This window comes from Lactuca sativa, chromosome 9 (genome assembly GCF_002870075.4).
Source record: "Lactuca sativa cultivar Salinas chromosome 9, Lsat_Salinas_v11, whole genome shotgun sequence".
Taxonomy (NCBI): domain Eukaryota; kingdom Viridiplantae; phylum Streptophyta; class Magnoliopsida; order Asterales; family Asteraceae; genus Lactuca; species Lactuca sativa.
This window is the reverse complement of record NC_056631.2, coordinates 63,637,190-63,663,265: the sequence shown is the minus strand read 5'-3', so window position 1 is coordinate 63,663,265 and position 26,076 is coordinate 63,637,190. Positions and strand designations below refer to the sequence as shown.

Genomic DNA, 26,076 nt, shown 5'->3' with positions numbered 1-26,076 from the left:
ACAAGTAGAGATGTGATTTTTGAAGAACACAAAGGCTGGAATTGCCGAATTGGTGTCAAGGTAAAGAAGAAAGTATAGAAAAAGAACAACTCTCATGGGGAAATTATGACTTCATCGATAAAGACTATGTCTTTATTAATGATCATGGTGATGAACAACATGAAGTGACTGAATCAGATCAGTCAAACGATGAAGTAGGTCCGAACACCACCACAATTAGGTAGGGAAGACAGCAAAGAACCCAAAGATACCTGCAGGATTATGTCACAGGTGATGAACTAGATTTAGAAGAAGAAGAAGAAATAAATGTCATGGAAATAATTCATCAGGATCCTACTTGTTATGAAGATGCTGTGAAAGAAGCCAAATGGAAGAAAGCAATGGATAGTGAGATGGAGATGATTGAGAAAAACCAAACCTGGTAACTAGTTGATCTACCAAAGGGTGCCAAGTGCATTGGGGTAAAGTGGGTATATAAGACAAAGTTGAACGAAAAAGGCGAGACCGAGAAACACAAAGCAAGGTTGGTGGCTTGAGGCTATGGTCAAAAATATGGAGTAGATTACATGGAAGTATATGCTCCAGTGGCTAGGATGGATACCATACGTTTGATTCTTGCACTTGCAGCATAAAGAAGTTGGAGTATTTATCAAATGGATGTGAAATCAACATTTCTCCATGGAACTCTGCAAGAAGATTTATATGTACAACACCCACAAGGATATGTTGTGAAGAATGATGAACACAAAGTGTATAAGCTTCAGAAGGCACTGTATGGATTTAAACAGGCCCCTAGGACCTGGTATAGTCGCATTGAGGCTCACTTTATCCATGATGGCTTTACTAGAAGCAAGATTGAGCACACTTTATTCATTAAAGAACAGGCAGGAGGAAAGCTATTGTTTGTTAATGTGTATGTCGATGACCTACTTTTCACAGGAAATGATGAGAAGATGATGAATGATTTCAAGAGCTCTATGAAGGCTGAGTTCGAGATGACAGACTTGGGAAATATGAGGTACTTTCTGGGCATTGAAGTGATACAAAACTCAGTTGGCATTCACATTTCACAGAGAAAATATGCAGTTGAAATACTAACCCGCTTCAAGATGTTAGAGTGTAGTCCAATCATAAACCCAATAGTTCCGGGACGCAGACTAAATAATGATGAAGGTGAACCAGCAAATGAAACTTTATTTAAACAATTAGTGGGTAGTTTAATGTACATCACTACCACAAGGCCCGACATACAGTTTGCAGTGAGTTTCATAAGCCGGTTCATGGTCAAACCAACTGAGTTTCACTTTGCAACAGCCAAACGAGTACCGAGGTACATACAAGGAACTTTGGATTATAGGATCTGGTACAAGAAAGGAGGCAAGGGCAAGATGGAAATTTTTACAGATAGCGATTTCGCTGGATATCTCACTGACAAGAAAAGTACCTCTGGAAATGTGATTTTGTGGGATGGAGCAGCTGTCTCGTGGTCATCAAAGAAACAAAGAATAGTAGCTTTATCATCCACAGAAGCTAAATAGGTAGCTGTTGCGTCATGTGTCTGTCAAGCTATTTGGACTCGAGAAATACCGGAAGAACTTGGTGTGCATCAGATGGGTGAAAGTGTGATAAAATGTGACAACACTTCAGCCATACGGCTATCAAGGAATACTGTTTTCCATGGAAAGTGTAAGCACAATGGAGTAAGATTTCATTTCCTAAGAGAATTGGTAGCTGATGGAGCAATTGCATTGGAGTATGTTGATACCAGGGAGCAGGTGGCAAACATCTTAACCAAGCCATTGCATCATGATAATTTTATAAGGTTAAGAGAAAGATTGGGTGTTTATTCTCTCAAAGGCAAACAAGACATGGAAACCTAGTCATGTTTGAGGGAGGGTTTGATGGACTTTAGATGTCGTTAGCTCAAGAATAAAAGAATTCAAATAAAGCTGGCTGGGTCAAGTCAAGTGGGATTTGCACACGTGATAATACCAGGTCTTAAGCTATTTCCGCTTTTCTAGTTTTTCCTTTTTACTAGCTATAGTTTGTTATCTCTTTGTAAGTTCTAGTATTTAAAGCCACCTTGGTCTAGTTTAATGATATCTAAATTCAGTGATTACCAGTGAATAAACTCTTTCAAGGTGGTCACCGATGGACTTTGTGGTCGTCGGTGGTGGCAACTTTGAACCAGAATCACTCAAATTAGAATATGGGTGGGGTGGGGGGTGGGGGGACATTGGAAATTGAATGGGAAACGAGATGGATGTGTTGCTTGATGTCGTCGGTGAAACGAATGTCCGGAAGGACGAAATCGTCGGACAAAATCAAGAGAGAAAAGGGAGGGGTGTACTGCTGCAACTGAGGCCGCGTATGACTTGATCTAGAAGGTGAAACCATATCCCGACGACTTGTCGTCGATATAGGGTTTAGATAAATGACGTCGTTTGATTTATTTGCTGAAATGAAAAAATTAAAAATTAAAAAGCTATGCCGACGACAAGTCGTCAAGATAGATATTTCACGCGGATGGTTACGTGGCATGCCGACGACAAGTCGTCGGGATAGCTTTCCCAAAGCTGCGTCGTTTCGATTTTCTACACCATGGAATTAAAATAAATGGAAATTACATTTGTCGTAACCTATACCGACGACTTCTCGACATAGGATTTCAAAAGACCGTGAAAAAATTTGTCATTCCCGCAGGATCAATGACGACAACATGTCGTCAACATAGCGCTTCAGGTCAAACATTTTTGGTCAAAGTTGGCAAAAGCTATAGCAATGACATGTCGTCAGCATAACCGTACTTTTAGCATTGACATTAGTCATCAGGATAGGTGTCGTCGCCATTGATAGCTATTCTTGTAGTGCAACGATTGGAAATTACCAAGAAATATCATAAGCTCATTATATTGCCACTCCAAATTTAACCAAATAACATAAAAAAGGCTACATAAATAGAAGAAACTTATAAAAGACGAATAAACTTAATGTCCGGGGTAGATTGTTGTCATTTTTCTTCTATTTTTATAGATAGAAAGTTGTGAAAATGTATGTATTAAAATGAAAAGTGACTTACATAGTATATGATCAGAGTCAATCAATTTCAGAGTTCAATAAGTGGATTCCACATCTCACTGTGGCAATTACACAACCTATATTGTTGATTTTACAGGTAGGGCCTGAGAAATCTATGGTTATATCGATGATTTGATTAATTCTCTTACCATTTCTTGGAAAAAAAACTTACATATGCAATAGTTTTATCTTTTTTCTTGTATATAATAGGTTACAAAAACCAGAAAGATACATATCATAGTAAGACCATAACGTGCATTTGAACCGATGTTTGCAGTTTGATGATGTGGACTATCACCACTTTAGGGAACAACACATCCTGAGTGGGGTTTAAGTAAGAGTTTTCCCGCGCAGGGTAGCCTCCTACACTCTAGCTCTCTTCTAATTTGATTGTGATCGACCATGGCTAGAAAATGCTATTTTTAATTTTTTTATAATATTTAATTAAATTATATATATATATATATATATATATATATATATATATATATATATATATATATATGGTTTTTAATTCTAGACAAAAAAATGTATAATATTGATATAAAATATATTTAAAAATAAAAAATATATATTAAAACTTATAATTGCGGCACAGTTTGTTGCTCGTTTACTTGCAACGTCTATATAAATCTTTACTATGAATTTGGTAATGGAAAAATAAAAGATGAAATGAAAGTTGACTGTTTCTTAGATTTTGAAGAGTAAAGAGAGGTGAAATGAAATGAAGTTAAAATGACACATATGTCTTCTGGTCTAGTAAAGGGAAAGACGATGCTTTAGGGACAAATAATGTTACTATTCTTATTATATTATACAATATTTATTTATTTATTAAATAAGATTAATAAACGTTGTATGAAAATTGGATAATGGTAACGGTTAACAAAGATATTTTCCCATATTGATCTCCATTAAAAAGAAAGAGACAAAAATATAGGATGGCATCCGAAAGATCTCCTGTATAATATCTCTAATATTTGAGATAAACATGATAAAAATAAAATAAAAATGGAGGATGATCATAAAATTAAAAAAAAACGATAAAAATAGCCATTTACATTAATTACATTACAAAATAGACAAAAAAAATCGAAGTTGCAAAAATAATCATGAATTTCGCAGATTGAATAGTCTCATCTGTGAAATGAGCTTTCCATCTGCGAATGTACAAGCAGGTAAAGCACAACTGTGCTTTAGCTGCTTGTACATTCGCAGATGGTTTATTTTTTTATTTTTATTTTTTTTCTCTATATATATTGAAATTATAGGGTAAAATCGCAGATGGAATAGCCCCATCTGCGATTTACTCTGATTCCATCTGTGAAATTGCGGTTATTTTATATATATATATATATATATATATATATATATATATATATATATATATATATATATATATATATATAAAAGTTTAACTATGAAATCAATTGGTTTGTAGCTCAGTTATATCTAAACGTACATCACCAATATCAACATAATGCCCGTAAACATGCTTTTTTTTTTTTTTTCATTTTTTTGATTTGAATTTTTTTTTCTTTTTAGTTTTATCTACCACACGCTTATTCATAACTTTAACTTCTTGTTCGGCAACATTATTTCGTAGTCAAACCAATTGATTTCATAGTTAAACTTAAAAAAAAAGAAAAAAAAATTAAAAAATTAACCGCAATTTCACAGATGGAATCAGAGTAAATCGCAGATGGGGCTATTCCATCTGCGATTTTACCCTACAATTTCAATATATATAGAGAAAAAAATAAATAAATAAAATAAACCACCTGCGAATGTACAAGCAGCTATTGTACATTCGCAAATGGAAAGCCCATTTCACAGATGGGACTATTTCATCTGCGAAATTCATGGTTATTTTTGCAACTTCGGTTTTTTTGGCTATTTTTGTAATATAATTAGTGTAAATGGCTATTTTTGTCATTTTCTCTAAAATTAAAACAAAATAATAAAAAATAGATATTTATAAAAAGGTGATGATTCTTCCATAACCTTTTTTTTATTCGTCCACATAATTTTATGGATAAGGGACAATTATGCCCCCATTTAAATAAAAAAAACGCATTTGAATACTTTCCGGAAATTTGTTCACGCTTTATTTATTTATTTATTTATTATTATGGCATCCAGGTTTCTTTCTTTTGGAGCTGGGTAAAATTCACAGTATAGACAATTTATATCTTTTTATTTTTTTTATTTTGTTCATTCGTATTTTCTGGAGCTTCGGTCCATAAATCATCATAATTATGTTTCTTCGTCATCAAAATCTTTTTGGTTGGCTTCATATGGGAATTTTGAGCAATACAGATCCCTTTTCTTTTCATTTTTGTAATTATTTTGTGTCCCATTGGGCTGCGGTTGGGTGTTTGTGTGGTTTCAATTCTTTTTGTGTGTGTAAAATTAAAGCCATAACCTACAGGTTTGGTAGGTTTACGGTTACAGCATAATATTGCTGGGTTTGTTTATGTCAAAGTATGGTCGACTCAGTTACATGTTAGTTAGACCATCTCCAATGCATTGAACTCATATGAGTTCAATAGATTGACACATATACATTCCACTCATTATACAACTTTACTCATTAAACTCTACACTCCATTAAACTCTATACAATTTAATGGATTGTCACATCATTTATCATTTTCTTTTTATTTATTGTTATTTAAAAAAAATTAATTAACATGAAATTAAAAATTAAAAACTACAATTAAAATTAACATTAATTTAAAATAAAAAATAAAAAATTATATATATATATATATATATATATATATATATATATATATATATATATGTGTGTGTGTGTGTGTGTGTTTGAGAGAGAGGAGAGAGAATATAGAGTTCAATGGGGATTGAACTCCCCATTCCATTGAATCCTAGTCATTTTTCTACGATGATGAGGATTTTGGGTTTAATGAGATTAAACTCCCCATTAAACCTCCCATTGAACTCCCATTGGAGATGGCCTTAGTTATTACGGAAGGAATTTATATTTGATTGTAGAACTTTATAGTTGGAACAGTTGATCAGATGCAGAGTATCCACTTGCTGAAATTTGCATATTGGTTTTGGCTGTTTTTTTTTTTTTTCCCAGCTGTGATTCCCCATTAGTTTCAAACTGGTTGTGGTTGGTGGAGCCATGGAGTATCAAGATTATTTATTGGTTTCCCTCATGATGGCATGAAGTATTCAGTTTAAAGACCCTTTTGCCCCTGCTGCTTAATTAGGATCCTCATGAAGTCTTTTTCTCTTGGCTTTTGATCAGGTGTTGCCAACATTCACTTCGATGTAGCGCCGAAAGATTGCAACAAGTTAGAAAAAGCAATCTTTATTTTATCTTATGTAGTAAAATGGATGGTGGATTGATTACAAAATTAAATAACTTGTAATATTTATATTTATCTTATGTTATGCTGAAGATTGTTGTAATCCTAAAGGATGATTGTTGCGCCGAAGGAGAAGATGGAGGCGTGTGGCGTGTTTGGAAACAAGTCATTGGGTTTCTCTCTCTTTAATATATATATATATATATATATATATATATATATATATATATATATATATATATATATATATATATAAATAAGGGAAAATGACTTAAAAGCCCAACGAAGTTTCCAAACCATTCAAAAAATCTCAATCATGTTTTGTCTGTTCAAAAAAACCCAACAAACTTAACATTTTGTCTAAAAAGCCCAACTAAGTTACACTTTCTTGAAAGTCAAATAAGAGAAACATATGACGTGATTTATTACCGTATCGGAAAAATGACTTGTTAGACCAACAAAGGTTCCAAAACGTTTAGAAACCCCAATCATGTTTTGACTGTTCAAAAAAAAAACCCTAACGAACTTAAACAAAACAAAATTGGAATTTTCTGAACGGTTTGGAACTTTGTTGGACTTTTTAGACAAAAGTTTAAGTTTGTTTGGTTTTTTTGAACAGAAAAAACATTATTGGAGTTTTTTGAATGGTTTTGAAACTTCGTTGGACTTTTAAGTCATTTTCCCTATTTTTAACTCAGGGCATAATAGTTAGTTAACTTCAGAATTATATGGATGAATTAAAAAGGGTCGTTGAAGAATATAAATTATAAATTATAAATACGGATAATATAAATTCAAAACTTTAAATTACAAAAAAGTTAAATAAATATATTAAGGATATACATTGTTGCTTTCCAAAAACAAAATACCGAGAAAATTATAAGAAAACATAGAGACTCCTCTCCCGCGTGTTCTTCATCCAACTCTTCGTTCCTATTTTTACGCTTGTGATCACCGTTCATTCCTCATCTTATACGAATTATTTGAATCGTAAGTCGTAATTAACCCCTCTGATATTTGATTGTAGGTATTCGACGATCTTTATTTTATTGCTGCTTATTCTTTTTCTGGAAACAAACTGTGTGACTGTTTCATAATGGCCGGTGTATATGAGGTTGGAACTGAGAATGGTAAATTTCTTTCTGGTGATTCTGATATTCTCGTTGGACATGTTGAGGTGATCGTTGATAAGGGTTTTAGAAACGAAGTCTCTGGATTGGAGACTGATTCCATTGATCTTGAGTCTGCAACTGCAAAGGATTGTCAGGTGAAAGGTGTCAACGAAGAAGTGAATATTAAAAGAGAAACAAATGGGAATCATCTTGAAGTAGAGAAGGTAAATGAGTCAGAAAATGTAGTAGTGGAAACAGTTGATCTTGAGTCTAGGAAAATAACCAACACAGACTGGAGTTTGATTACAACCGAGACTTCTCAACCATTGGAGGACTCAAAATCCCAAAACACAGCCTCTCGGTTTTTGCTGTCTACTACTAATGTAATCAATACTTTGAGCCCAGATTATGCAACACAAATGGCCAAAGAGACTGAACAAGTTGAGACAGAAGCTATCGATGTTCAAATTAGAGATGAGACTATAATTTCAGAGTTGGTAGAAGTGAGTGTTGATAAAACTCAAACAAATACTCAACAGCCTGTGAAGTCAGAAAACAAGAATGGGGAGATGTTATTAGAAAAACATGGGGTTCCTCGAGTTACAGAGCATCAGCGTGTTGATGCTTTTGATGATAAACAAAATGAATTTGAAGTAAAGAAACCCAAATTAATCTTCCCAAATACATTTGAGTGCCCTGAAATAAAGTTTCAGTTTGGCTCATTCGGTGTTCATGAGAAAGATCCCAATAACCTAAATCTTGTGTTGGAAGTCTTGAGCAGGGAGGCTGAGGCTGAACCCATACGTGGAGTCAACATTAACACTCCAGACAGAATTCTTGATGATATACAAAACAAAAGTGCTGACAAGGCGACTCACTGCATGAATGATGTGGTTCAACCATATAACAGGGTTCCAAGATTTGATGATGAAGAGCTCAAGGAACAGATTAAAAATGCTCAGTTGCAACTTGATGAGAAGATAATGTGCAGATATGCAATCGGGGCTGAAATTCAAGAGAATAGGGTAAGAGTTTTGTAAGTCTTTGATACCATGTTTTATTATAAAGTTTAATATTATATACTCATATAAGTACTTTGATTTCTTCTTCTTGAATAGGCAATATTGAAAGCCCATTACGAGGTACTCAAAAATGCGTACTTGGAGGTAACAGCTGCAAAGAAGTTACGTAAATCAAAGCGGTCAGATTTAGAATCTATTCTACTTTTGATGAAACAAGTCACCAAGGCTGAAGATATAGATAACTGGGTATGATGCTATGATTATTGATTACATTCCTTTTTTCTACCCAAAATACAATATGGCCAATTTTCTATCATGCATTGCTTTATATTCTAACTCATGGTTTGTTTTTGTTCTTGAAGCATATGCATAAAGTGGAGCAAATGATAGAGATTCAAAACCAGAAAAAGAAAATAAAGGAGCTCCTGAATGTACGTATATCAATCACTACTTTATTTATATACTACATAATCTACATTTTTATTTCTTTCTTCTAGAGCTACAGTGGTCATCAAATTTTGTTATAGCTAGATAACTTATTGCCGGATCTCATTATTGTGTAACTTGAATTTTATTTGATTGACAATAATGCTTCCCTAACGGCTTAAAAGGGCTGTTAGATTTCCTAAAAGTTGATCCATTTTTTATTCAATGCAGAATATAAAGGAGGAAGTTGACTCTTTAAAAGATAATGTTTTAAAAGCTGAAGTGGCTGCCTTAGTAATAGGAAAAATATATGATGAAGAATACCAAAAGGGAAAAGAACTACGAGCTCGATTCCAAGCTGCAGAAAAAGTCTGCCAACAAGCTTATACACATTTATATAGTTTGAAGAAACGTTTATATGACAAGGTATGTTGTAAATTTTTGCATCTTACACAAAATGAAACATAATAATAATAATTATAATTTTCTATTGATTGAATCTGCAGAAAAAACTTTTCTATATGTACAGAGAAGATGCGACTGCAGCAAGGACTTTTGCATCTGGTGGAGATAAAGTTGCACTTCATCAACCGTGTGTTAATCAGGTTCGTTATCTTATCTTCTCGATATTCTAATTTCATATTTAGTATGTGGTTTGTGGCTAACATGTTTTTTAATTACTTTAGGTGGAAAAAATAATGGAAGAATCGAACTCAAATGAAGAATTTAGGAAAGACAATATTAGTAGGACCACACCAAGGACACTTGTTGAAACTTCACCTGAGAGTCATATGAATGAAAGAATTGCTGTGAAAGCAGTTCCTATCTCAAGTAAATTGGAATCCACTTCAGTAGTTTCAAAAGTTGAACAAGGAAAAAAGACAGTTTCGTGTGTGAGCAATATATGCGAAAGAATTGCTACGAATTCAGTTTCTATCTCAAGTGAAACCGAATCCGTTTCATTGGTTTCAAAAGTAGAACAAAGGAAAAAGACGACTCCAACCCCTGAGAACCAAACTATCTGGAAAGTGGCTAGAAAGAGTAATCGTATAATGAAAACCACAAAACCAGTTAAATTTGTAGTAAGAGATTCAAAGTTCATTTGTTTGAGTGAGATAACGGAGGACGAAGAAATGGAAAAAACTATGGTGGAGGTTGATAAGAAGGAAGATGAACTTAGTAAAAAAGAGATCGAATTCAATTTAAAAGAGCAAGTGCAATCGGAGGAAAAGAGAAAAATGAACGAGTCAATCGAGAGGAAGACACGAAATGCTGAAAATGCCCAAAAACGGGCTGAGTTGCGAGCTCAAAAGGAAGCCGAGCAGAGACAGAAGGTATAACTTTTAAATGTATTTTTTTCATTGTATTTTTCTTTTGCGTTGTAGAAAAGGTTTTGGTTCATACATGTACACATTGACCACACAAACATATAAAAAGTTAAAACACAGTACCCCACAGTTAACATGGGGTGATAAATGACAATGTCCCCGGACTCAAAAACATGTAAAATTATTTTATTGGGAAAATGTAACCGATTTGAGTTTGTGTAGGTGAGAGAAAAACGTTTAAGAAGAAAGGAAAGAAAGAGAACAGTTGGTGACAACAGAGTGCATGATGAAAAGATTGTGACGCCAAAAGAGGCAAATGAGACTGAAAACCCATTGGCTGCGACACTCACAGTTGGAGACAGAAGGCGGTACCCACAATTGTGGAAGATGGTAACCGCTGTCGGTGCAGCTCTTATATTCTTTTTAAGCAACATTAGATATGTGCAGCAGTATAATAGTTTTCTTTGTTTTTTATTAATTTTTTATAGGTAGATTCCTGATTTTGAGTTATGTAATGCTACATGACAGTTTCTAGGTTTTGTAAATATGGTTAAATTAACGTGGTATAGTTTTTTTTTTTTTTTTTTTTTTTTTTTACATCTTTCAGTACATCAGATTTTGTTGGAAAGTATAATGTTTGATCTTGCACATAAATCAATAGATAGAGCTCTTTGATTAATGATCATATATGTCGGAAATTGGCTTTCGTGTGGTGTTGGAAAGTGTTATCTATATCAAAATTTTGAAGTTTCTGACCAAGATTTACAACTCCAATCAGATGAAACCCAAAATCCAAACAAGATGAAACTCATATTCATCAAAAACAGAATGACGATTTTAAAGGAAGAAGTAATTTTTTTTCCAGATATCTTTAGATTTAGATATCAAAAAATTAATTTTGAATGATTTGACAAATACATTGTCTTGTGCCCCTTCCAGATTCATGCAACATGTTTATCCTCTTCAACTAGATGAAAGATGAGGAACAAAATGTTTTCCTCCAAGATTATTATTAAACCAAAAACACTAGCCATCAATGAAAAAAAATCATTGTAAAACATCTCCACAGCATTTCGATATCATTTTCTGTTCCAAAATCATTGATGAACACTGTAGATACCAGATCACTTACCAAACTACAGAATTAGATTGAATTATAAAGAACACACGGTGATTGAAGTGAATAAAGGCACCAAATGATTGTACTCAGAGAAGTTACAAAGATAATTCTACAAAAATAGATTGATAATTAAATTGAAAGCACGTAAATAATGACATCTAAGAGTTCCTATTTATACCATTTAAGGCAAAAAAAAATAAGGCACCTAGATGTCTACTTCATTCACTTTGGTTATGTAATATACTCTATACTCTCCAATATTCCATTATGTACCATGTCAGAGCCACTTTATTTCTCACTAGATCTTTCACTTGTTCTTTCAACCTATGTTATACTACTCTTTCACTTTCACCTACTTATTTATTTTTTAATACAAATAATAATTTTTAATTTAAACATTTTACTTACTAAATAAACATAAAAATAAATATAACATGATTCATTAATAAAAACAACATTACATAGTAATAAATATATAAATATTACATATTAATAAACGACAAACATTACTAAGAATTACTTAAAAAACATCACTAAAAATATAAGTTTAAAGAACATTCAAGTTGCTTCATGGATAAAGTCCCTCCTGTTATTTTCCAATTTGTATTGCTCGTTGGCCGCCTCTAAAATATTAGATTTACCATCATTCATTCAAATGTTGATTTAAGAGGCTATGGATGCCGTTGAACTTCGACCCCTTTTGGTATAAATCCTTCCACTTTGAGTTGAGTTGGTGGTGTGTTCGATAGGGTTCACGACCCATTTCATTGTGAAGCATATCCGTAATGCGGCTCCAAAAAGTAGAAAACCTTTGCGGGGTACCAATTTAATTAATATTTGAAACTCCGACCCAAGCACATACCAATGTGAGTTCCTTGTCCATGGTGCATGGTGGTGCGGCACAAAAAATGGAAACGTTTGGGTCCATTTTTGGTAAAAATATGAAACATGATGTAGGTTAAGATAAAGAGAGTGTCGTTTGAATAGTTGAAAATATGATTCTCAAACCTTTCAGATTACATGCCCATAAACCTTATAGGATGTGTGAGTAAGGTGATTTCAAAAACCTTAGCCAAGAGACATAAAAAGGTTTTGCCCGTGATTATTAGCAAAGAACAAACTGCCTTTGTAAAGGCAGAAACATTATGGAAGGACCTCTGATGGTAAATGAAGTGGAAAGGTGGGCTAAAAAAAAGGAAGAAAAAAAATGATGATATTCAAGCTCGATTTTGAGAGAGCCTTTGATAATCTCAATTGTAAATTTTTGGATGACATGATGGTTCAGATAGGCTTTGGAGAGTTATGGAGAATGTAACGTCTCAAAAATCATATCAAGATTAAACTTTTCAAAACAACCCATTTACTAAAAAGAAGTGTTTACAAAACCATTGTTTCCAAAACATTATCTAAAAACATAGTCTCCCAAGATCAAAAACATGAAACCAAGGATGTGTACGATCATGTCTTCGCCTTGCCACGATCCTCTGAAATACCTGAAACAAAACTAAAACTGTAAGCCAACTCTTAGTGAGTTCCCCCAAAGTACCACCACATAAACATAGCAAACAACAACATGCATACAGAGCCTTTAACATGACCGAACTGCCTCACTGGGCCTTCAACCTATATGGATTGCTCTCCGGGCCTTCAACCTAACTGGTCCGCCTCGCAGGCCTTTAGTCTATCTAGACCGCCCTGGGTATCTTGGCCTTCAACACAAAGCAGGACCGCCTCAACCCGGTACTCCATCACATATCCACATATACCATAACAATCAATAGCTAGCATATACAGGTAGTCATACAGATCTAACCAAACACTATATCATAGCAACATCCTATATACCATGATACAGATCTAACAGATCACTACAACATAGAACATACGGTAAACCAGGATATCAATCCAATGAGCCGGCCTTGGTGCCTTCGACCCATAAGTACATTGAGGAAAACTCATGTCACAATCTGACGAATAGTTGATCGATACTCTGCTCCCAAATACCGGCTCAACCCAAATCCAAAATTTCAAAACATTTCCATTCTAAATTAATAACATCTCCCCCAAAATACCCGTGGTCAAAACTGGTCAAAATCAACGAGTCAACCTAGTCAACACAACCAAGTCAACTCAGCCGAGTAGACTCAAGCTTCGTATGTGGGGCGTACTCTGGAGGTACGTGGGGCGTACTAGTTGTCTGAGGCGTCGGGGCCAGATCAACGTACACACAGCGTACCCTTTGGTACGCCCAACATATGCTACAATCCCCTTCTTAACCTATTAAGTGCTTATTTCTTCAACTTAACACATCCAATTGCAGGTCCAAGGCTAAAATACCATCAAGAGTCATAAAGTTTCCAACTTTATGACTTTGCATGTCCATTAAGTGTTTAATATACAAAATCTCAACATCTTAATGCCTTAAGACCTTATATAGCATACATGGAGTAAAACTAAGCATCAAGAGCACATTTGTATGGCTCAAGACCCCTCATAAGGTTTGAAAGGACAACTTATTGGGTTAAGAGCATGCCATGCTCAAGAATCACCATATTTAGGACCAAAAATGCCCTAAATGAAGAAATGGCTAGATCTACAAGATAGAGTGATCAAGTTATGAAATTTTTACTTCTAGGAGGTTTCTAGTAAGTCGGAAATACTATATCTAAGTTTCTTTAAAGCTTCAAGGTCCTTGCACCAACTTCTCCTTCTTCAAGAGCACCAAAAAGGCACACAAATAAGATCAAAATACTATTCTCACTTAGGTTTTGCTAGAGGGTTGAATTCTCAGATGGGGGTTGATGAGAGAATGATAAATGAGGCTATAATGATGCTTAATATGGATCAAACCCTAAAAATTAGGGTTTGAACCTCCCAACGCCCCACGTACACGGTGTACGCCCATCGTACTAGAGTCCGCCCTAGTACACTCAACGTACACAATGTATGCCCATCGTACTTTCCTTAGCTCAAAATCCCCAAAATGCCACAATGATCCATTTGCACTCTTTCTTATACCTAGGGACTAAAATGCAATATTTATTCATACATAGGGTTAAAATTGTAAATACCTCAACATCGATATGTTACAGAGAAATTGGATGTTAGCTATTATCTCGTCGCCAAGAGTATCGGTATTGGTTAACGGGGCAGCAACAAAACAATTCAAGCTTCAAAATAGGATTCGGCAGGGAGACCCCCTTTCGCCGTTTCTATTTATCATTGTTATGGAAGGATTAAAAGTGGCGTTGTTTGAAGCAATGGAAAAAGGGTTTTATAAAGGGATAGATTTGCCTAATAATGGTCCAAAACTCTCGATCTTCCAGTTTACAGATGATACTTTGTTTCTCGGAAAAGGTCAACGGAAAATGCCAAAAACCTAATGAGATTTCTTAGATGTTTCCATGTCTCTTATGGTATAATTATAAAGTATAAACTTTTCTAAGAGCATAAGTATGGGAGTAGGGGTTAGTCGTCGCGAGGTTGGGGATTTAGCAAGAGAGTTGTCTTGTATAGACAGAAACCTTCCCTTCCATTATCTTGGGTTACCAGTAGGCAGAAGCATCACGAGAAAAAACAATTGGCAATGTTTGGTTGATAAATTCCAAAATAAGTTGTCTTCTTGGAAAGCTTGATGCATCTCTTTTGGCGGAAGGCTAGTTCTTTGCAAATTGGTTCTTGGACACCATGGTTCCTATATGTTCTATTTGTGTAAAGCACCGATTGAAATTATAAGAAGCTTGAAAATATCAGATGTAACTTCCTTTGGGATGGAAATTTGAATAAGAGAAAAGTTGTATGGGTTGCTTGGAATAAGGTCTTGAGCTCAAAAGCATCGGGAGGTCTAGAAACTGGTAGTTTTCAAGCTCTTAATTTTGCGTTTCTTTGTAAATGGTGGTGGAAATTCAAACATGATCAAGTTTCTCTTTGGACCGAGGTGATTAAAGCACTTCATGGTTCTGATGGTAGCTTAGGGAGGTCTCGTTCAGCCGCATACAGAAGTGGAACATGGGGAGTCATTAGCAACATCAATAGTGACCTCAACAAGATAAATGTGGAACTTAATGATATGTTTCTGAGAATGGATGTTGGTTGAGAATGGAGTTTGGAGGAACATGGTGTTTTCACAATAGCCTCTCTTCGAAAATTAGTTGACAACAAAACATTGAGTTATAGTCAAAATGTTACGTACTGGAATAAAAATATTCCTAGCAAAGTCAACATCCTTTTATGGAGGGCTCGTTTGGAAAGACTGGCGACTTTGAAGAATTTAAGCGATAGAGGAATCAAAGTCACGTCTTTTATGTGTCCTATATGTCTCTCGAAGGAGGAATCTAAAAACCATCTCTTTCTTGAGTGGTCTATAGGAAAGGAAGTTTTAGCTATTCTTTATAATTGGTGGAGTGAGATTTCAGTTACTTCAAGCTCTATGGAAGACCTGTTAAATAAGATTACAACTAGTGATGATAATAAGAAAATGAAGATCAACATTGGAACAATTTTGTTGGCTCTTTTTTTTTGTGATATGGTCCTATAGAAATGACAAGGTATTCAATGGTAAGTTTAAAAATTGAAAGTCTATCTTCTATAAGGTACAAATTCTCTCGTTCCTTTGGATTAGGAGTGGAATTAAGCAAGATAAGAATGTTAAATGGATCGGTCAGCCCAATCTAATAAGTAATTCTACTTAAGCTATATCTTTCTAGCGTCTCGCTAGTGTTTAATAAATTTCTTGTTGTAAAAAAAAAACTGTTGAGCTTTGGCTAAATGAATGAATAGTGTTTTTCATCCCACATCGGGTGAAGAATGAAGCTTGGGAGGACTCCAAGGTTATAAAATAATCCAACAATTTAGTTTCAATGTGCCCCAATCAATACACTCGAAGTGTTTGATTCTTTCTTTTCTTTCTCTTGTTTTTAGAGTGTTGAAAAGTCTTAGTCAAAATTATGGAGTGTATGGGTGTAATTTAGTGGAGGCTTGATAGGTTGTCTATGTGATTGTAACAAATTATCATATAATGAGAGAAAATTTAGAGGAGGCTTGATAGGTTGTCTATGTGATTGTAACTAATTATCATATAATGAATCTTTCTCTATGGAGCCCCATGATTTTTCTTTGATTTTGTGTTAAGTTATTTTCTCTATTATTAACCTTTAGGGGGCTTGTTGGGGATCTTTGAGGCAATTTTCCCAACAATGTCTTGAAAGAAGTTACGTAAATCAAAGCTTCTATATTTAGAAACTATTAAATGTTTCATGGAGAAAGGCAAGAAGGCTAAAGATATTGATAACTAGGTATAATATTATGATTATTGGTTCCATTCCTTTTTCTTCTCAATATAGAATCCGCCAAATTTCCATCATGCATTATTGTATATAATAGCTCATGGCTTTGTTTTTGTTCTTAAAGAATACACATACAGTGGAGCATATGATAAGAGGTTATCGACCATAAATACAAAATACATGAGCGTCTGAAGATACATATATCAATAGCTACTTTATCTTATTATTGTACTACAATTATCATCAAACATTGTTATAATGTGACCGCTCACTACCAGACTCCTCATTATTATAGCTTGAATGTATATAGAATATTGCTTTCCTAAAATGGAGGCTGAAAAGCTGTTAAATTTACTCAAAAGTTGAACCATTTTTTATTCTATGCAAATTTTAGAGAAGAAAATAGACACTTTAAAAGATAACATTTTAAAATTGAAGTGTAACAACGTAAATTTTCCAAACAAATTTTCATTTTTAAATCACACTTTTAATCATCAAAACCATATCAAAATATAATGTATCCAATGTTATCATAACAAAATAATCCCAGAATCTCAACATAATCTCTATGAGTGTGTACGGATTATGTCGGCGCCTTCCCACGGTCCTCGCTAGTACCTGAAACACATAACACAACAGCTGTAAGCATAAATGCTTAGTGAGTTCCCCAATATACCACATACACACATACGCCTTTCCAATCCATAACTCAGCAGGATCTTCCGATCCATATGTCTCAAGGGACTTCCGTCCCGAATCCCGGTAGACCTTCCGGTCATACCCGTATCGACCTTCCGGTCTATAACCTCTTGACCTTCCGGTCCATAACCTCTTGACCTTCCGGTCCATAACATACATAACATTCATAACACATACATATCACATAACAACATATAAATCATACATCTCATAGCATATAAGACCTTCTGGTCACACACAGGTACCCTTCCAGGTACAGTATAGTGAGAAGACTCACCTCAATGAAGTCGGATAAACTCTCATGCTCAATGTCCCGACTTAGCCTCCTCCTATTATTCAGATAACATCCTGATCAGAATTCTCTCTTGATCACATCTCTACAACTGGGTAGAAGGTCATTCTACCCAACCCTGAACGTTCCTGAATCAGTCTTGACCAAAACCCTAAAGTTAACGAAAGTCGATGGTTAAACTTTGACCCGACTCGTCGAGTGCACATGGGCGACCCAGCGAGTCCATGCGGTTTCTCTGAATCCTTTCAGCCTCTCTTGACTCGTCGAATCATCCTTCCACTCGACGGGTCACATCTGACACGAATTGTGGGTCAACCCCGACTCGACTCGTCGAGTCCACTTATGGACTCGGCGAGTTGCTGCCATGCTCAAACTCAAATGACCTTTTGAGGTCAGATCTGTTCCTCTAATCCTTAGATCTAACCTCCCCAAGCTCAATAAGCACGTAAAGGTTCGAACTTGATACTCATGCAACGTCCAAATGACACTACTTGATGATTTAGTCCCAAATACAACACTCTAAGTCCATTTCTTCCATAACCCAACATAAAGCAAGATGGATAACATTCTCTAGACCACTATGGGTCAGATCTGAAGTCTAAACATGATAAGTGACCTTATTCTCAACAAATCAACCCAATAAAGGGTATAGGAAACCCTAGATCCATGAACTATTTAACAAAACAGAAAGAGGGTTGATATGCTACCTCAAAGATGATGCCCTCTACTTGAAATCCACAAATATGCAACCTCCTTGGCCTCCTCTAAGCTGGAATCAACTTCTTCTTGCAAAACAAACCCACAAAAGTCCAATAATGGCTTCTTCTCTCTCATAAACGCTCAGGCACTATTAGGGTTTCTCTCAAGGGTTTGTTAGCCGCAAATGGTGGCTATAAGGGTCCTTAAACAGGTCCCAAACCCAAGGATTTAGGGTTTCATTAAATAGCGTGGACTCGCCGAGTCCACTCATGGAATCGTCGAGTCCCTCATTAAATCAGACCAAAAATGCGTGATCCCACTCAGCGAGTCAGAGTGCCTACTCGTCGAGTTCCCCTCATAAATTCAATATAAATACTTAACATAGGATACCTGGGAATCCGGATGTTACATGAAGTGACTATCTTGGTAATAGGAAAATATATATGAGGTATAAAATGAAAAGAGAAAAGCCTACAAGTTCAGTTCCAAGTCGTAGATGACGTCTGCCAACAAGCGTATGCACATTAAATAGTTTGAAGAAATGTTTATATGTCAATATTTCTTGCAAATTTTTGCATCTTACACACAAAAAAATATAAATATGAAAATAATAACTTTATGTTGATTAAATCTACAAAAACAAATTTTCTAAATGTACAAACAAGATGCGAATGCAAAGAGAAATTTTGCATCGAGTGAAGATAAATCTTCACTTCATGGTCTAGGTGCTAATTGGGTTGGTATTTTTCTTGTTAGTTATATGCTTTCGAAATTGATATTCAATACGCGATCCACAACTAACATGTTATTTAATTACTTTAGGTGGAAAGATTTATGGAAGAATGGAATACAAATGAAGAATTTAGGAAACACTACATTAGCAAGATTAGAATGTGTACGCCTAATGAAACTATGTGTGAGTGATATGAGTGAAAGATGTATACAAAAGATCAACGAGGAAAAATCGACGATAAATATGATGATTCTTGGAACGTAACAAATCAACACGAATAACAATTGAACACCTCGATATAGAGTGAAACTCAAAATTAGGAAAAACCATTATGAAAACGACAATCTTGTTAAGAAGGTTCATGGGTCATAAACCTCCTAGGAAGGGACAGAAAGTAGATGAAATTGAATGATTAAAACTTAACATATAAATAGCTTTATATGTTAACTTAAAAAGAGTCCTAAACAAACTCTAAAACCCTTAATTAATAGGAAAATTTGCTATCTAGCAGGTTAACTTGATAACCATTTAACTAACCTTATTATGGAGTAAATTCAGCTCCAATAAAGCCAATAATAAACATTTCATGGAAAATAAAAGTTTGCCATGGAAATTGGTTCCAGTGCATCTTCAAAAAACTCCTCGTTTAGATGAAACCGTTCTTCAACAAAATAACCTTCAAACTTTAGAAGAAATAAGTCGAAAAGTAAGTAGTGCAAAAAATTACTCAGTACTAAAATCTCTCAAACAAAAAAGATGTAAAAACGGTGATAGTTAAAATCACCCAAACACCATTGAATACGAACCTTCAATTCAACACAAGTACCTCAAAAGTACCCTTAAAGTATTATAAATGCATCAAAAAATAACTTGTAATGATGGCAAGTCGCTCGTACTGAATTAGTCTTCATACCGTAACATATAACATACCCCCTAAATTAGTCTTCATATGATAGCATATAAAATATTTCCTAATGGACAAAATACGTTTACGTTATCATAATGCTTGAAAAATACGTTCAATATAAAAATCTTGAAAATACCTTAAGATATTAAATTTTAGAAAAAACGGTATAGTATTATAATGTTTGAACAAGTTAGATGATCTTCAAAATTAATTTTCTTCAATGAACAAGTCATAGGATCTTGGTATCCCCACACACCTAAAGCTGAAAGCCTCTGAAAAGTCGGTAATAGATAAGACAATAACCAGAAACTCCAAAAGAGTTTAATCCAAAATTAAGTCTCGTCAATTGTGGACAAATCCACATATCTCTCCTCCACAATAATCCAACGCATCATCATAAGCAACTTGAGACATAAGATTTATCATCTTCACTTGCCAAAAAAAACCTTGTGCAATGGTCCAGAAGTGGAACTTCATATTTTAATTTAGCCATGATAAAAAATGATTTTAGATAACCTCTAAAAGTGGCCGAGGGAAAATCAATTAATGAGAGCTAGAAAAATCAATTTGTAAGAGCTTGAAAATTTGATTTAAAGTACTTAAATTATTTTTTATCATTTGTTATAGAAATAAACGATGCGGAAATAACACAAAAAAACAATAAAATCCATGAGCTGTGGATGATTCCAAACATCTTTCCTCCAAAAGAACCAAATAATCATAAGCAACTTGAGCCAAAAGATCTCTCAGCTTTACTTTCCGAAGGGAAATCCTTGTGCCACAGTCAAAAAGAGAAAGTTCATATTTGATTATACCCATGATAAAAACGAGTTTAAATAACCTCTAAAGAAGGCCAATGGAAAATCGTTTGAGAAAATCAATCTATAAGAATTGGAAAAAATTGATTTTTGAGGTTTTGGGAAATATCAATTTATAAAAATGTTGATAATTGATTTATATGGTTGGGAAAATCGTATATAAAACTGATTTACTATTGAAATAAGGCTTAAAAACGTTTTATCAACTTGGAATACGACTCTAACGGAAATGATATTTTAAGCTGCTATATATGGTTAAAGAAAAAACTATTTGTGTGTGTTCAATAAAACTATTATATTGGTTAAGAAAAAAAAAAAACATTTTATATGACTCAAAATAAAACAATTTGCGGGGGCTAGAATAGTATTCAAGAAAAGGAAATTAAGTTGGTTGATATAACACTTCAAGAAGGTAGATGTTTAAGAAGAATTGATTGTGTGATCAAACTTGTAGAAGAAAAAATAGCCAAGGATGAATCGATTGGTAAACTTGGTATTAAAAAGGGTTGGTAAAACAGTTAGGGTGCGTTTGGTTGAGGAAATTTTTCCAAGAAAAACGGAAATTTTGAAAATCCGTTTGATTCATTCAATTTTCCAAAGTTTTCTAAGAAAATAAAAAATTTCAGTTTTTCAAATTTTATGTGAATAAGAATAATGATATTTACAATTTTCCAAAGTTTTTCAAATTTCTAAATGGAAAATGAAAACTCTACCGGTTCCAACCAAACGTGTTTTCTAATTTTCATTGAAAATTGAAAATGAAAACTCAACTTTAGCATCTCTGATGTGCTTGTAATAGTCAAACCAAAGAAAAAACCCCCCGATAGGTAACCCTTTTGGGTTTAAAAACGAGGATGTTGAATAGGGAAAAAAACCTTTGTTGCGTTTTTGTAAAAGTCGATCACGAAGAGTACGAAAAAGAATGGCCAAGAAAATCTATCAACTCAAAAACAGCATGCTGCTACTGCTGCTACTATGGAATTTGTGATTTTATATCCAACAACCTGCTACCGAATCTGTGATTTTAGCAAACAAGAATGAAGAGGCGTTCTTAGAAAAAGATTTTGAATTAGAATCATCTCCAAAGCCATTGGAGGACTCAAAATATCAATTAATGATCGTCAACTTATTTTCTACTAATGATGTAATTGAGACAAATGAAGACCCAGACTTTACTCGTGATCCAATGGAGAATGTGCATATTGAAGTGACGGTTGTTAATAGTTTAGATTCAAGTAGTAATGAAGTATTAGATCTTAATGATTTGGGAGAAACTTAAGAATCTAGAATGGAGGACGATGAATTTCAATTGTCAAGACATTAAATCTCAAATTATGGTCATGGGTGGTGCTCAAAATACTTGCAGCCAAGATAATGCAACAAAATTAGTCAATACGGTTGTACAGCCATTGGAGATAACTAATGATAATAACTAATCTCAAATGGTAATTATGGAAAATGTTGAAGATACTACAAATCGAGATGATGATATAATAACACAATCAATCAATATTTCCAATCATAAACAGGAGATAGAAGCTAGCAATTATCCAATCATATATCATACTACAATTTCACAGGTAATGATTGATTTTCCTTATGTATGTGATGAAAAACAAACAGAAATTAAAGTTATGGAAGCTCCTCTTGTACCCGTATTGATCTTCCATGATACATTAGTGAGCCTTGATATAAAGATTCAGTTTGGTTCATTTGGTTATCAGAAGAAAGATCAAAACGAGGAGACCAAACCCACATGTAGGGCCAGCAGTAACAATCTTGAAATAGTTCTTGATGATTTACAAGGATTCATAAGTGTTGACAAGGTAGTCAAAGATATGGATGACATGATTTCTATGTTTTCTGTAGAGGCTTCAAGTGAGTTTATTGATAGCAAGGTATGATTTCACTCTTTTTACTTTCTAACACAAAATTTTGAACAATTTTTCTATCATGTATTATACAATATGTTGTAGTTCATTGTTGGTTTTTGTTCTTGAAGCATATACACAAAGTGGAGGATATGATACACTATAAACCATTGTGCTTAAAAGATGAAAATTTGTTCATTTGCAAAATCAAGCAATCATAAGAGTTCTATTTCAAATATAGGAATCCATTATGAATGTCAACATGCCTTAGGGATATAGTTGAGCACCTGAAGGTACATATATCAACACAATGTATGATTCTTAGACTACATTTCAAAGAGATAAATAGCTTGAATTTTGAATTATATACAAATTTCAAAAAAAAATGAGATCCTTAGAAGATAATGTATTAAAACCTAGAGTGTCGGCTTTAAAAATAAGGAAAACACATGAAGAAAATGAAAAAGGAAAAGAAGTACAAATTCCATTTCAAGCTGCGGATGAAACAAAATCCACTATAGTGATTCAAAGTATTTTCAATAGTTGAACACGGAAAAAATAAGACAAAGCACACTCACAATTATTATCAAACTATGGGGAGATTAGTTGGGAAATTTAATCATATGATCAAAACCAAGGAACCTATAAAATTAATAGTAAGAGATTCAATGTTTGCTTGTTTGAATGAGATACCTAAGGATGAAGAAAAGGAAAAAACAATGGTGGGGTTTAACAATAAGTCAGATAAATTAAGGAAAGAATAAATTGAACGCAAGTTAAAAGAAATGAAGAAGACAGATAGCGACAACTACAACAGTTTGAACAAGGAATTATGGCCGAGGAGACAAAACCAAAACCATATTTTTCAAAGGAGTTGAAACCAAAAATCATCTTCGCCTTGGTTGTTGCTTTAGTTTTAATATTTTTACCAACTATATAAACTAAAACACTTTCTTATTCTTTTACAACTTTTTATAGATATATTTTGAGTTTGGAGGTTGTAGGGTGGTTTCTAATCTGCATATATGGTTATGGTTATTGACTTATAGGTTAAACAAATATTATCCAAAATATTTTGTCTTCTTATTACACTTTCATGGAAAGCATAATCTGAGATTCTTTTGTACTTATTAAATATTGGAGTTTAAAGAAAGTAATTGACATCAAAATGGTTAAATGGTATTGAATATTGATGACATTAAAATGGTGAGTAGGAACTATAGAGTAATATTCTCGATTGAAAGATGGCATTAGTTATCCTATTTAGAAGTTGCTTTTTAATATTGGCTAAACTCTTTAATATAAATAATTAACAATAGTTTAGATAATTGAAATAAATAACATGAATGATGAATTGGAAAAAAAAAGCCAATGCAAGATCTTCGATTTTATAAGGCAACAAGAGCAACAATAGGGGACAACACCTCTCTTTATAGCTGGTAAAAACAGGCATGACTTGAAAAACTGACACGAAATAAATGAGTTTGGGTAAGAGTTTTCAACCCGTAAGTAAACAGACCGACACGTTATGAAAATTAAGTAGGTAATGTTATGGTCAATCATTTTCAATCCATTTAATGTTTTAACCAATCCGACAACAACACATTTATCAAGTATATCTTTGTTTTAATTTTTTCGTTGAAAATTAATAATGCACTATATATAGTTAATAAACACCATTTACTGAATAAAAGTTTGATACCACCAATATCAAATAAGATACTTGCATTATATAAGTGTTTTATCATGATTATGTAAATGTTGTTTTTCAAAGGGCCTGTAGCCCAGCGGTACCCAATGTTTCCCTCCTTCCTTAAGGTCGAGGGTTCAAGACCCGTCGGGTACATAGGTGATATTAGGAGTAGTTTAGGATTAGGTTATATTTGTCGTTTCAAAAAAAATGTAAATGTTGTTTTTCAAATTTAAAGAAAACCATGATTTTCTTGGGTATCTGTTACTCTACCCAATTCATGGAGTTTGCAATACTGATGCCCATTGTGTTTGCATGGCTATTCCACCGTGTTAATGCCGCATCAAAAAAAGTACAAGCTGCAAATTGTACTTTGCAACCATTCTAGCTGCAAATTGTACTTTGCAACCATTCGGACAGAAGCTTATTTGGAAGACGGATTCTGTCTTTTAGATCCAAAGAGTCATTCCTACAACCCCTTTAGTTTTGTAGAAGGATCTAGGTTTGTAGCTCATGAATGTTCCGTATGTGCAATCCCTTGAAATGCTACTATTATTTCTCCGGTTGTTGCTCCAATCTTTACTTTGTTCAGAGGCATTGTTTGATTGTTCACTCGACTAAAGCTGTGATTGCGTTGGTGATGAATGATCACTCGTTGATCTTTTGTGGGACATTGCTTTGTCCCATTACAATTAGTTGAAGGAGAGATGAGTCGCACGAAAGTATTGTTGAAAATATAAGACATAATACTACAATCATTGATATTAATTGAATTCCATAACGTAGTAGTCATCGGTAATCGTAATCCGTAATGATTTACAAATATGTGTGTTTCCGAACGCGTTCTTAAATATCTAATAGGAACATATGTAGAGTATTACGGTTCTCTACTAAACATTAGACATGATTGATGTTTATGAAGATTTGCAGCACTAATTTTTCTCAAGTATAATACATTGCTTGATTTCGAGTTCCTTAGTGTTTTTCCTTTGTGTCTTGAACTGCGATCTTTTTTGAATCTTCTAGAATCTTCAAGTGTTTTAAGAGAGAAAATATTTTTGGATTTTGAAATGAACAAACAAAAAAAATGTAAGACTCTAATGGACTATGATGGCTCGGAGTCCATCACAAATGAACTGTAAACTAAGGAATAAAAGTAAAGAAAAAAACTGACTACGATGTGTTCCGATGGATCAAATCCCATTAGAAATGAACAGTAACTAAAAATTGAAAAACTAACGTGCAAGATAAAACAGTGAAATTTTACCTAGTTTGATACGTTCTGACGCCTCAGAGCCCGTCGCAATTGAACAATACCCACTTTCAGTTTGATTGTGGGACCAATTCAGCTTCCATCATCCTAATTCCTTGAATTATACGCATAAAATCAACATTAGGTATTGCCTTTTTGAAGATATCGGCAAGTTGATCTGATGATTTAAAAAAATGAATCTCCATATTTCCATCTTCTGCATGATCCTTGATAAAATTATATTGGAGTGTGAGATGTTTTGTCTTTGAATATTGAACTGGATTGTGACAAATTTTGATAGTACCTTCGGAGTCACTATACAAAGGAATCTTCTTCATATTTATGGCATCATCTCTTAATTGACTTTGTATCCATATGATTTGAGAAGTGCAAGCAGCTGCAACTA

The 26,076-nt window shown here is 34.0% G+C and overlaps 1 protein-coding gene across 1 annotated transcript; it reads left to right on the top strand.

Moving 5' to 3' along the window:
* Nucleotides 1–4,244: 4,244 nt before the first annotated feature.
* LOC111921278 (uncharacterized) lies at nt 4,245–10,870 on the top strand. The gene is made up of 9 exons (XM_023916880.3): nt 4,245–4,256; nt 4,350–4,412; nt 7,444–8,553; nt 8,647–8,796; nt 8,913–8,981; nt 9,208–9,402; nt 9,483–9,581; nt 9,663–10,310; nt 10,527–10,870. Exons 1-9 carry the CDS (start codon nt 4,245–4,247, stop codon nt 10,794–10,796), a joined length of 2,616 nt encoding a protein of 871 aa, XP_023772648.3. The 3' UTR covers nt 10,797–10,870.
* The last annotated feature ends 15,206 nt before the right edge of the window (nt 10,871–26,076 follow it).